The 13,474-nt window shown below is 44.4% G+C and overlaps 2 protein-coding genes across 2 annotated transcripts; one reads left to right on the top strand and one right to left on the bottom strand.

Moving 5' to 3' along the window:
• Positions 1-924: 924 nt before the first annotated feature.
• On the bottom strand, positions 925-2,199 carry PFN3 (profilin 3). Its single transcript, XM_052806055.1, has 2 exons — positions 1,918-2,199; positions 925-1,707 (listed from the first exon to the last, which is right to left on the bottom strand). Exon 2 carries the CDS (start codon positions 1,415-1,417, stop codon positions 1,013-1,015), a length of 405 nt encoding a protein of 134 aa, XP_052662015.1. The 5' UTR covers positions 1,418-1,707; positions 1,918-2,199; the 3' UTR covers positions 925-1,012.
• An 85-nt stretch (positions 2,200-2,284) lies between these two features.
• Positions 2,285-12,876, top strand: MTARC2 (mitochondrial amidoxime reducing component 2). Its single transcript, XM_052806054.1, has 7 exons — positions 2,285-2,580; positions 2,850-3,023; positions 6,525-6,687; positions 8,369-8,509; positions 9,509-9,570; positions 9,654-9,725; positions 10,258-12,876. Exons 1-7 carry the CDS (start codon positions 2,300-2,302, stop codon positions 10,382-10,384), a joined length of 1,020 nt encoding a protein of 339 aa, XP_052662014.1. The 5' UTR covers positions 2,285-2,299; the 3' UTR covers positions 10,385-12,876.
• The last annotated feature ends 598 nt before the right edge of the window (positions 12,877-13,474 follow it).

Raw genomic sequence — 13,474 nt, 5'->3', positions numbered from 1 at the left:
GCTCTCTGCCAGGCAGCTGCCACGGCTGCCAGGAGCAATGGAGCAAGGAAAGCTCACACATGAGGGGATCGGCCCTGCTGGAGATACCCCTTGAGCCTTCCCTGCATCAGTCCCATCTCAAGCGCACCAGTTCTGCCTCATTTCAGACTGGCCATTTAGGGTTACAAGCAGGAGCAGAAGGAGAGGGCTGTATTGTGGTGAATGGAGGAGAAAATCTGCAGTGTCGGGCACAACTTCACATTCTCCTACGGGGGCTTACAGGGACCTGTAACCTTGAGGGCAGAGAGTGTGACTGAGCAGGATGGAAAGGAAGCAAACTTCAGAAGATGCCCATGCCACGGATGCAAGACAGGTAACTTACCTTGTAGAAAACCCAATTTGCTCAGTAAGGTAGCGTAAGAAGAGGTTTCAAATGATATGGAAGGTGAGCAGGTGGCAGACTATCTCGGCACGTGCCTCCCACACAGTCCAACAGCAGCGCAAAGCTCTGCTGATCAATAGTTAATCTCCAGAATGAACTGGGCTTGTTCCAGGGGCAAATTCAAAATATACACAAGTCCTGCTTATCCTTAGTGTTGTGGCCTACTTGTAGAAGGTAGGTCTCAAAAACCATGACTGGCATTAGGGCATGATTTAAACAGCAAAGTGGCAAACGAGAGGGCAAAGGGATTGCCCTCCCTCCTGCCTTTTCTCAAAGCTAATGTTATCAGAGACCTTCACCCCAAAATCAGTCAGCAAAATGAGAATAACAGGGAGCAACTACCCAAGATGGCTGGGAGACCACTTAAGTAATACCGAGCATTCTGATGAGGAATGTACATGTTACTCCCTTCTGCACCACAGCTGGTCAGGCAGACTGTTAAGTGTCCCAGCACTGCTGCCTGCCCAGCACCCCTCCACCTGAAAGAAGCAGGCAAAGACACCTGCAACAAAATCAGGTTTATTTCCCTTCTCTGCTACAGCAACGACTGTGCCCCCGTGCTCAGGCACAAGATGTCTGGCACTATTTGCTTCATGCTTTCATGCCCACAATCATATCGTGGACCTTTTGGTTGAGGGCTCCTCCGTGGACTCCCTTCTTGCCCACGAGGAAGATCAGGGCTTTGGGGGTCTTGCCAATACAAATGGATCTGCTGTCACTGCCTTTGCTTCTGACATCCATCATGTTGTCTTCATCCACCAGCAGGCTGTCACGAATCACACTGCACTTTTTGCCAGCTATGGTGATTCCTGTTAGCAGGAACGTTTTCCGATCCTGGCCTGTGATCAAGCCCACTTCTTGAGGCGAGATGGCTGCGAGGAGCCCTCCTGGCTTGGCCGCCCACACGCACTTATTGTCAGAGAGTCCCACGACAGCCACATCTTCAACGTTCCTGTCCGCCAGGATGCTGTTGACGTAGCATTTCCAGTAATCCATTGTGGCCCGGCTGCCCGAATCTCGGAAATGCCCAACGCTGAGCTTCCCCGTCTCCTACCTGCTGGGACTTTGGTCTCGGCACACTGGTCCTAAAAATTTCAGTCTGTGAGTTGGGCCTCCAGATCCCTGCAAGCCTGAATGGGGGAGCTGGGGGAAATCAACAGCCAAGGCTCTTGCTTTGCCTGCAAGGAGCGACCTGTGACGACAGCAGCGTTTGCCACTCCAGCCTGTTCTATGATGTCATATTTCCCTCGCAGCCGGGTGTCCCACAAAATGACTTCCCCGCGACCCTGCCGACCAGAGGGAAGCTCTCAGAGGGGGTCTCATGAATTTGGTACCAGGCACCTGGGCCAGGCGGAGGCCGCAAGGCAGCCGAACGGCTTGGGACCCCCCACCCCAACCTCAGGCGCCGCCACTTGCCGCCCCCCACACCAGCTCTTCGCCTCCAGCCACCCGTGTCCCCCTTCTTCTCCGAGTCACACCAAACGGCTGAATTTCACCTGCTCGGGCAGCCCATACTTTTTCTGCAACGCTGTTTTTAATGAAAGCCCAGATGTTAGAAGAAACGCATTTGCTGCCCGTGTTTCGTCAAGCTGGCCGCTGGCAGCGAGCGCTCAAACTTTTATTTTCCACGCTGCGATCGCACTCTTCTTCCACCGAAGCCCTCGGCCCCGCGGAGGCCTCGGCCTGGGGCGGCGGGCAGGTGCCGGGCAAACCCCCGCCGCCCGCCGGCGCGCTGCCCGCAGCGAGGTCCCTCAGGCGCCAGGCGCGGCGGGGCCGGAGGGGGGCGGCCGCCGACCCGCGGCCCGCCCCCGGCCCCGGCCCCGGCCCCTGCCCCGGCCCCTTCGGGCGCCGCGCCGCCGCCGGCGGGGCCCAGTCGCCATGAGCGGGGCGAGGGGCGCGCTGGGCCTGTCGCTGCGGGCGGCGCGGCCGGGCTGGCTGTGGGGGGCGGCGGCGGCGTTGCTGGCGCTGGGCGCCCTGCTGGGGGCCTGGCGCTGGGCCGGCGGGCGGAGGCGGGCGGCGGAGCGCCGCCGCCGCCGGCTGCAGCGGGTGGGGACGGTGTTGAGCCTCTTCGTGTACCCGGTGAAGTCGTGCCGGGGGGTGGCGGTGCGGCGGGCGCAGGTGACGCCGATGGGGCTGCGGAGCGGGGAGCTGCGGGACAGGTACGGCGGGGGCGGGCTGGGCGGCGGGGCGAGGCGCGGCGCGGTGCGGCAGTCCTGCCCGGCCCGAGCCGGGGGCAGGCCCCGCTGCTGTCGGGCCCGGTTCTGGCTCCGCGTTTGTTCGATGTGTTGTTCTTCAACGCCTTTGAAGAGGCACCTGTTGTGGCGGGCGCTGCCGTGCCTGGCACTCCGCAGTGCTGCGGGAGTAAGCCTGAACCCGGCGCCGGCCTTTAACCTTGGTCGACGCGTTTCTGTCCCCCGTCACGCTACAGGTTCTGGCTTGTGACCAAGGAAGATGGGCACATGGTTACAGCTCGCCAGGAGCCGCGGCTGGTCCTCGTTTCTGTCAGCTGTGAGAATGGGCACTTGGTCTTGGAGGCCCCAGAAATGAAGAAGCTGTGCTTGCCTGTAAAGCTCCCCAGGAAAAATCCCGTGCAGAACTGCAGGTAATGAAGGAGGGTCGTTTCCCCTCCCTTCTCTCTAAATACCGCCTCTCGCTTACATGCTTTGCTGTTCAAGACTGTGTGATGGTTTGCGTTTTCTTTTGCAGAAATTGGAGGGTGAAAGTTGGGGGCTTCTGCTTCTTTTCTGGGAGGGTCTGTCTCCCCATCTCCAGAATGGAGAGAGACTTCAGGCTAGGGCCTGTACTGACAGGACAAGGGACAGTGGTTTTAAACTAGAAGAGGGTAGGTTTAGATTAGACATAAGGAAAAAACTTTTCACAATTAGAGTGGTGAGACACCGGAGTGGGTTGCCCAGAGAAATTGTGGGTGCCCCATCCCTGGCAGTGTTCAAGGCCAGGCTGGATGGGGCTTTGAGCAACCTGATTGGACTGGATGATCTTTAAAGGCCCCTTCCAAGCCAAACCATTCCGTGATTCTGTGAAATTCTCTGCTGTGTGTTATACAGGAGGCCAGGATTGATTGTCATAACAAAAGGTCTAGTTTTAATCTGCTAAACGCTGATGGAAACAAATCTCAGGAAAAGATGACACAGTATTCAAAGACCATACATTTTATATCTGCCAAATGAACTGTGATCTTCAGTCTTCATAGAATGTCATGTTTGCTCATTTGTGTTTACTTCTAGTGTTTTCATTTTTGTTGGAGTGAGCAATTGCATCTCAGAGCCTCAGTCATACATACTGGTATTTCTTGCTCACCACTAGTAGCGTCAGCATTTTTGGATACACACTGGCCATTTGGAATTGGTGAGATGTAAGGGTTTAGATTTGCTCACCCCTGTCTGTAGGTGTTTAACTGAGGTGCCTAGATTAATAACTTGGTTGCCCGAGGCTTACTCTGTGGTCACTGGGGAAAGATGGGCATCCCCAGAGAGCAAGTAATTCCCTGTAGGTGCTATCTCAAAGGGGTTTCAGGTGAACGGGTTACAATTGTAGTCATTTAGCTGTGTGCCTAGAGTTATGCCAGATGAATGCAAGCATAGTTATTTTATCCATGTATTGAAATCCATGCTGGAAAATTGCCGGGGGAAGCAGAAAACCTTTTCCCTGTTAAAATGTCAATTAATGTGTAAGACCATTTAGTAACTGGAGATGGTGTTAGCCCATACAGAGATACTGATAAGTGTTTTTCCTTTGGGTAGCAGAGAAGGTTAATGTACCAGCTGCTATAATTAAAACTAAAAGAGTGCCGGAAAAGAAACTGCATTCACTAGCTTTTAGCATAAATCTGTTGCTGTGGAAACCCTTGATCAGCATAGCTCAGTATCTCTGTTTATACAGGGCCAGTGCAAGTTACAAGTCATGGAGAAATAGGACAGTCTTTTAAAAATCTGTCTATAATGTGTATATGTTAGCTAATGACACATACACTACAGAAACATGCAGTTTTCAAGATGTTATTTTTCTAAAATTTGTTGTGCCATTAGAAAAATATTTAAATAGACTAACTGCATTTCAGTAATGAAAAACTATCTTAGATTTTCAAATTTTACATCTCAGTGATTTGTTCTTCTCTTGATTTTTTCTTTCTTTGCCTTAATAAACTATAGCACACTCTGGCTTTAAAATTGCTGGAATTTGGGAATGCAAATAAGCAAACGTTAGATGCATGTAAACAGACTTTAAAAATTACCGAGTTGTTTGGTAATGTAGGTGGTGTCATAGGATATGAAATTAGCAATACCTATAGTTAAACATAGCCTCATACTTTTCAGGAGGAAACCTGAAGTTTTGTATGACTCTGCTGTGCTTAAACAATTTGCCATTTGTCAGCTGAAGGCTGATTCTTTCTAATCCATTCAGCCATTCGTAAGAATGAGGTTTGGGAATAGTACTATATTCAGGCAAATGAAGATTTGGTTTTTGCTCCTAGATTCTTCCCTTCCAGCTTGTGAGTAGCAGTAGCTGTCTTACTGCACAGTACACTCTGCCACCAAGGCTCGTTGCACAGACTTGTATTTATTCCACCACTGGGCAAGCATGATGCCTTCAGATTGGTGCTGGCTCATGCCCAGTAGTTGGGAGCTGAGGCAATGCAGTAGTGCCTCTCACTGCAAAAGGCTGTGCAGATGCTAATCTTTAAAACTGGTATGTCCAGCTGCAGACTTTACATGGCTATTTAAAAATCCTGTGTTGGGGCGAGTCAAAGGTAGGACTGAAGCCACTGTGTAGGCATAGTTTCTCTTTGTGCAAATGTTAGAGGGTTTCTATAGCCCTCTGGTTAAGAAGCGTGTTCTTCATTTGTGCCCTTTGTCAGTATGTCAGTTTGTGTTGCAATACTTAAATTGCATGATCTAGTCCCGTGGATCCCTATACCACCGAGTGCTCAGGACAGATCTGCTTCCTGGGTGGAAAACAGTAGTGTTGGAAGCTGTAAGACACTCACCTCTGTTGTCCTGCCAGCCAGAAGGCATGCAGACACTGAGAGAATGGAGGGAAGAGAAAGGCAGTTGAATGCTGTCTGTGGCAATGGCATTTAACCCCAACCTGTACCACAGCATTGATAAAGGGATCCCAGCAAATAAAGCAGAGATATTGCTGCCAGCACCCTAATGATTCATCTCTCCCCCAGATGAGTAAAGGAGGGCTCCTAGGAGCTGGGCTCGGACTAGACGAACTGCCTGGGCATCTCTATGCTTTAAGCTATCCAGGGTATGATTGCAGAGGTACAGGAAACTGCAGTGCATTTGGGTCAAAATCGCTACTTTTAATAGAGTAGTAAAACTATTCATGACTGGTGTTGGAAGTTTATTGAAAGGTTGAGTTGAGGTTGACCTTTTCTTGCCAGGAAAGCGTTCCTTGCGTAAACTTGTTTGTATTCTGCTGCCGGTGGCTTTTTATGCCACATGGACTTTGCTTCCATTATAAATCTTTAACCTCTATTAAGATACTGAGCTATTCTATATGCTAAGTTTGAGCTCGAGAGTTTCACTCAGCTCTGGCTAAATTTTTACAGCACTAAAATCTGAAGGAGAGCTTCCTTAACAATCAGGGACACTTAAAATTAATAACATTTGTAAATGTCAATTACAGTAACTAACCACATCCTTTCAAACTATGATTCGTTTTCTGAATTTAATTACCTTTTATCTTTTGGTGTTGCAATCGCGTGCAAATGCAAGAGTAGACCCTTTTTTTTGCTTGCAGGTATGGCAAACATGTAGGTTTGTTACTGGTCATTGATGTGACATTTAGCCCTGGGCACCTAAAGGCTATTTCACAGCTCATTCTTTTACCAGCTGGTATTGTCTGGCCATGTCCATATTACTTAGCTTTCAAAACAAGGTGGCCACAGAGACATTGCACACTGGGAATGACCCTTGTGCCAAATTCAGAAACCAACTTCCACCTCATTATAATCCAGGTGGTTTGTTTACTGTATCTTGCTACTAGTATTAAACCAAGTTGTTTGCCTTTGAACAATAAACATCCTTGAGCCTTTGGCTTTCCAGCTAACTTGCTGATGCGTCTTGTGACTCTTCAGGCTCTTCGGACTGGATATCCAAGGCAGGGACTGTGGAGATGAAGTAGCTCAGTGGATCACCACTTTCCTGAATTCAGAGCCGTATCGACTGGTGCACTTTGAGCCCTCCATGATGCCAAGAAAGTCAAAGGACGTAATAAAACTTTTCCGAACCACAGATGAGGTAAAATGAATGTTTATTTTCTCAGAAGTACTTTCTTTTAACCATTTCCCACCCACCCATTGAAACATGCCCATTCCGTCATTGGTGATTGATTGAGCCCAGTTTAGCAAGGTATGTAGTCATGTACTTAAACTACATGAATATTCTTTTCTATGATGAGATGACTTGCTTGAATTTTACTTTAAATCTGTTCTAAGCTATTGACCATTCACAGCTAAAGAGTCTGATGCTGATGTTTGAAGAGGAACTATTACATTGCAGAATAGCATTCCTTTTGTGCCTCAGTAAATATAAAAAAGTTATGTTTTTAAAGATGTTTTGATGGTGTAATCTGTGTTGCATAGAAAACCTCCGTTCCCTATCCCTTGTTAGGTCTAGGAGTGTACTGATATGAGTTGTGTTACCTCGTATTTTGTTTAAAGGAACGATGCTTAACCCAGGGCTCTGTAGTTGTGGGCCTAGGAATTAAAATCCAAAGAAGGTTACAGAGGTTTCATATCTATCTTTTTCTGTGGGAAGAGGCTTGAAGGTGTGTGATTAGATAAAGTTAATGCAGGCAGGGAAAGGGGTTGCTGTGCTCATCCTCATGCCATTGGAGCCACTGATGCCCTTCTTTCTGTCTGAACAACTCTCACAGGAAGATGGTTTGAACTGTACCTGATGAGTGTAAGCTTTTTAAGCAAATGCAAGTTGTGAATACCTTGCCTTACTCATGTGATGTTATTACCTATAGGGCATCAGTGTTTTGCTTGTTGTTGCACAGAGGAGAAGGTATATTCAATTAGGGACTTCTATAGATATGCGTTTATTATGTAAGGGCACTGGGACCAATACAGAAGACTAGGTTTCAGCAAAAGGGATGTCAGATTAGGAGGTGTGACATTCAGGAATCCTAACATGAAAAGAGGGCAGAAGCGTTTGTACAGGTATTTCACCACTCATCTTCTGGTGGTTGTAAAGGTATGTACAAGGTGGGGGGTGGTGAAGGATAATGTAAGAGAAAGACAGGAGGAGAGGTATGCACTGAAATTCTTGCCAAATTTCCTTTTTTTTTTTTTTCTGTAGAACTAGCATATATAGGAGTTTTCTTTTAATACTGTTCATTGGCCTTGTTTGCTAAAAGGGCAGCCCTCCCACTTCCAAGCAAACTTAGACTGACAAATGGACAGTTGCAATTTGGTATTGCTGTTCTGTATATGAAACTCCCTCTGGTGTTGTGATAAGATAGATTCATTATATAGAAAAATCCAGTTAGTGGATTAGTCAACCAGATAAATTCAGCAGGTCCATAAACTTCTTAATTACCTTTCATAACTTACCATAACATGTTTTACTGATATACTTAATTCTGTCTGTAACACCTAGAATAAATGTCTGGGACATGCATACAATATTATTTTGTAAGAAGATGTGGTACCTTATAGAACTTTGGTTCAATTTTATAAGTAGAAGTTTAGTTTTACAGTTTGAGCAAATGGAACTTGCCATGGTTACTGAAATAGGAAAGCGCATGTTATTTTACTTGTTAACCTACTTTCAGGAAAATTAAAATCTGAGTGCAGCAGCCTAACAGTCCAGCTAATATGTGGCCACTGGTTCCAACATATCTGTCCTTTTGCTGTTCAGTAACTTTCGTCCCGTGCTCTTACAGCAGCCTTAGGATTTGTTTGTGTTTGTGTAGGTTGCCTATCCTGACTGTAGCCCAGTCTTGATCCTCTCAGAAGCTTCACTGGAAGATTTAAATACCAGGCTGGAGAAGAAAGTTAAGATACAGAACTTCAGGCCAAATATTCTTGTGACAGATTGCAGTGCTTTTGAGGAGGTAAAATAACTGTCTTAAATGTCTTTTGGAAGGCTTGGTTATGTTTCTTTGTAACTCAGATTTCCTTATGTGATGGTGCCTACAAGGATGAGGAAAGCTGCTCTTCTGTGATTTTTACAACTGGTTTCCAGAGAGATACAGCTTCTGCTCACATCAGTGCATGTGAAACACTGAGGGAGGAGACAGGTCCGTGAATGCTTATTTAGCTTAGCAAAGGATAAAATAAGGGTATTTAAATGACAGGCTTGCTACTGAAAGCTCATCTTAAGTGTAAAGTAGGGAAAGCTACGCATGCTATAATTGATCAATTAATGATACAAATGAACAATTTGTAAATTGACAGTTTTACAGCCTTTGGCACAAGAGTAAAACTGACCCTTGCAATACTGCAGTCTATCACTGCATCTCTGACAATATTCTGGTAGTTCAAAAAACACTATCTAGGAAGGTACCTGGTGATGAAGTGAACTGGTAATGGTGGTGTTTACATGTTTTTATGTCATGTTGCCGTTTTTCCAAAGAATTTGCTCTGGATAGATCAGATAATTTCCCAAATCTAAGAAGTTCCTAAAGTGGGAATGGGTTTTTGTCTTCCAAGAGAGATTGCAATAGGCAGCTTGCGTAGATGAGAAGTGAAAACTTAGTTCCACTAAAAATTTCCTTTCTGCAAAAGCGGTGACTTATGAGAGGTCACAGATCAGATTATCACACATACAGTAAGAATAAGCTTGCTTTAGGTTCAGACAAGTCCATGCTGCAGAACGGGATTTGTTACTTGTGTATCTTCCAGATAAAATTACTAGTGGATCCTGAATTGGATGAATGCAGTGACTGCAGGTTTTTCATTAAAATAGTACCATAATATAACTGTACTTATTTTGAAGGTGCAAGTAAAGGTGATCATCTGGAATGGTACTGCTTCTTCTAGGAATGACTGTGCCACTCCTGGAAAAATGGTTGCATGTGGATATGTCTAATCTGTGTATGACCTTCCCTCAGGACACCTGGGAGGAGATTCTTATTGGCGATGTGGAGATGAAAGGGACAGTGTGTTGTGCCAGGTAAACATTTGATTATTTTATATAGATGTATAGAGATTTATGATAAGAAGTTGTTATTGATTTGGCACTGTCTGTCATTGCAGGTGTATTTTAACAACTGTTAACCCAGACACTGGGGTCCTGGACAGGAAGGAGCCCCTGGAAACGTTGAAAAGGTTGTAAAAATACCAGTGCTTCTTAGGCTGTGGGAGTGGATTTAGGCTAGATCCCAACAGATGTTAGACTAGTATTTTAAAAGTGGTTTGAATTATGTGAGGGGCATAATAATGCAGTGTAAAGGTCTGTGTATATTGGCTTCCATTCTACTTTCTGCAATTCTATACGGTAAGAAAATTGAGGAAGTTCTCTCTTCTTTCTTGCAAACCTTACATTCCCTGTCCCTTTCATCTCTGCTAGGGCGAATGCCTGGGCTAACAGGTATTTAAGGTATTCAGATGTATAACTTTGCAAGTTTGGCATTTCTTTTTAAAAAGTCTTTTGTATGTGTATTATACACGGATCTGTGAATACAATCAGGCTTTTTTTCTCCATTTGAACTCCTTGTTTCTCTTAATTACAATATTTATTTAGTCTAGTGTGATGACCGAAACAAGGCATCACTATTCAGGTGTCGTCTCTCTCATCACTGATATTTTGATGTTCACAATTTGTTACCACCGATTCTAAAGAAGTGCTCTCTCTCTGCAGTTACCGCTTATGTGATCCATCTGAGCAACACATATACAAATCCAGCCCTCTCTTTGGAAGGTACTTTGCCGTTGACAAAACTGGAACGATTCAAGTTGGAGACCCTGTGTACAAGATGGTCGAGTAACGAGGGAGACTTTGATCAGAAGATGCTTTTCACTTTGATATGCGAATTGTTTTCCCATGTACTTGGTCACCAGCATAACTTTTTCTTACTCCTTGCAATATTTTTTGTGCTCTGTTCCTTTGTAAGGTGCAGGAGGTCTCTGAGGCTGTGAAGTGCCAGTCATTTCAGATCATGTCATCTACTAGCATGGCTGTAGCAACCATGTCTTAAGATTTTCTGGAGGCTGTGATAGAAGAAACTCTAATCCAAGACTTCACAGCACTGCTGTGAGTATCGCACCTCCTAAAATTTTGTGTCAAGCTCGCTGTCGGAATCCAAAATTATGTACAGGGGCTGTGCATTGTGTATTAGTTGCATTCAGTGCCTATAAAGAACCACAAACACAGTCATGCCAAGCGTAAAGTAAATATATTGGTCACAGACCTGCCTTTACAAGTGAACATGGAGTGCGGATGGCAAGGCTCTGTCTTAGATTCCACCCTTAATTGGTCCTAATCATCTTACCCTATCTGTGTCTGGAGGTACTTTTTTGCAATGTTTCTTATCCTGCGGTCGTTTCCTGAAGATTGGTACTGTCTTTTGAGATTGGAGCAGTATCAGAAGGAGAAGGATTGTGACCTGACTAAATGCTACTCTAGTCTAGGGGTGGGAACACTGGCCAATGATGTGTAAGACTGTGGGTTTGTTTAGTTTGACCTCTGCTTGATGGAATTTGAACCATCAATTTTTTCTCCTGTGAAGCATACTGTAACATTGAGGCTGTAGAGCAATGATGCATTTGCAATGATGCATTTGCTAATGTATCAGTAGAACTTCCAGTTTGACTAAACGAATTAGGTGTTCACTGGATCAGAGACTTTATGCACATTGGAGGGGAAGAAAAGCTGTTGGGAGTGATCCAGTTCTGAGCCTGCCCCGTTCAAGCTGATGTCCAGGCCAATATTGTAGGGCTCTGCGTTCATGCTTGGTTCCTCTCTGGCTCAGTGAATCTCTTACTATAGAAAGTTAGGCTGCTAAGCAGATGTTTGGGAAGCTGTGGTTTTAGACTGAGCATGTTAACATTCTTACTGGTTACGCATTTAGATCTCTGGTTGCCCCCCACCCCTGCCCCTGTTCTAACAAAAATGTCACCCATTTTTAGGAAGCTGATAATTATATTTTCTGCTATATTTTATACTGCATAAAACAGATAGGGGAGGAAACTAGTTGGATTATGGCACTAGTATCTTTTCTTTAAAAGTTACATGATTATTTTTTACAAAAGAAAGTGGACTCCAAGACAAAAGCCAGCCATCTTTCAAATGCTTGTCTGCCTGTTGCTTTGTTATAGATTACTAGATCTAGAAAGACTGTTGAACTAGCCAAAAAGAGGAATCTAATTAAGTGTGAAGAAGGACAAATATGACCCAATTTGGTGTTTAGATTCTTTGTTTTCTGTTGCGAATATGAAACTGGAATTGTGCTACATGTTCACAACTCAGACCTGTAAAATGAAGAGCTGTCCTGCCTTTGAGCAAATTCAGACAGATGTATGTGGCAAGCCTGAAGCAAGCATATGGGGAAGGTAGATTTCTATTATTTGTGAACTCAGAGTTGCTCTGAATATCCTTTCGCTAGCAGAGTGCTCTTTAAGTATTGAGTTTTCCTGTGACAAACAAGTGCCCAGTTTGGACTGCACGTTGCGTATTTGTGTATTGTTATGCCTGATGCAGCAACTAGTGGGAGGAAGTGAGAGAAAAAGAATCTTTTGAAAAGAAAAATAATCCTGAGGTTCACTTTTTAGAAGTATATGTTGAAGATCCTTAATATTAGAAGCTGAAACCTTGTGGAATTCCTAATGGTATTATTAAGCAAAGACAGCCTGCTGGCCTGCCAAAGCAGTTAGTTAAGTGTGTGTCTCTTCATTAAGTCAAAGAAGCGGAAGGAAAGAGAGCTGAATTTTTGCCTCTAGCCAAACATTTTTTCACTGTTGTTTTAGCACCACATTAGGATTTACGCAACACTAATTGTGTGGTATAGATCATGTTGCCTCTCGTTAGGCTATCGTCAGTTGGGCTAATTTGGAAATAGGGCTGTCTTTCCAATGAGAAACTGCATCTGCATTCCTGTTAAGAAAATGTCATAGATCTAAACCCCTGATTTATCCCTGTAAAAGCCCCTTGGAAAAATTTGGCTAGAATGCTAAAACAGGTATGTGTCTGAGTAGAACACATTTCACAAATGACACTTAAATCAATTATGTGATGAAAGAGGGCCTTTCCAGGAAGTGGAGAGCATAACTTACGAACATTACAATATAAATATCTACATATAAGTTTTGAATTGCTGTAACTGTAGGAATTGTGCTTGATTTTGCTAAAGCCATTTAGGAAATTGACTGAAAACATGTCAATCATTAAACACTATTTTTTAAATTGTGTACTTAAAAATGTTAATTGCTTTTTTAACTCTAGAGGAAAAAAACAAAAGTATAAACTTCTATTGAATCCAAACTCTTGTGAGGTGTAAAATTTGTGAATCTTCTTTTTTCTTTGTTTTCTGTTTCGGCATTTAACTTCTGCTCCTGTTTCCAGGACTTAATTTATAATTAATACTTGTGATTTTTTTTTAATCTTGCCTCTAAGTTCAGGAAAATACGCAGTTAACCAGAGGAAGCTATATGCGTAAGAGAGAAGTACCATCAGATGTAAGTGGTCTTCAGACTCAATTTTACAAGCCTTATGATCTAGATGATGAAAAAGAGGTTTACAGACTATCCACTTTTTTTCTACAGACATATGAAAATAGGGCAAAATGGGTTTGAAAGTAGGAAAGTACGGTACACTCAAGTCAATGCAAGGTCGTGTTTCCTGTTTCAGGTCGCTAAGTATAAAGCCAGAACTTTTTTTACAGCACTTACTACACCAACATAGTTCTTGCAGAAGTCTGTGTGACAGAAGCACAGTCTTTGCAGGCAGAAATTTCCTGGTTGCTTTGAGGTGGGTACATCTTCAGCTAAGTCTGCCCCCGCCGAAAAAAAACACTGAGAAAGATCCGTGCTTCTGCATCTTAAGGAGAAAAAAAGCCTTCCAAAGGCATTGCTCTGCTTCT

Source organism: Harpia harpyja, chromosome 13 (genome assembly GCF_026419915.1).
Source record: "Harpia harpyja isolate bHarHar1 chromosome 13, bHarHar1 primary haplotype, whole genome shotgun sequence".
Lineage (NCBI taxonomy): Eukaryota > Metazoa > Chordata > Aves > Accipitriformes > Accipitridae > Harpia > Harpia harpyja.
The sequence above is the reverse complement of the archived record's forward strand: the minus strand, read 5'-3'. Positions and strand labels throughout refer to the sequence as shown.

Coding starts and splice junctions, on each gene's coding strand:
- MTARC2 (XM_052806054.1), top strand. CDS start 2,300: ATGAGCGGGGCGAGGGGCGCGCTGGGCCTGTCGCTGCGGGCGGCGCGG. Junction 6,688..8,368: donor TTTTCCGAACCACAGATGAG/GTAAAATGAATG, acceptor GTGTTTGTGTAG/GTTGCCTATCCTGACTGTAG. Junction 9,726..10,257: donor CCCCTGGAAACGTTGAAAAG/GTTGTAAAAATA, acceptor CTCTCTCTGCAG/TTACCGCTTATGTGATCCAT.
- PFN3 (XM_052806055.1), bottom strand. CDS start 1,417: ATGGATTACTGGAAATGCTACGTCAACAGCATCCTGGCGGACAGGAAC.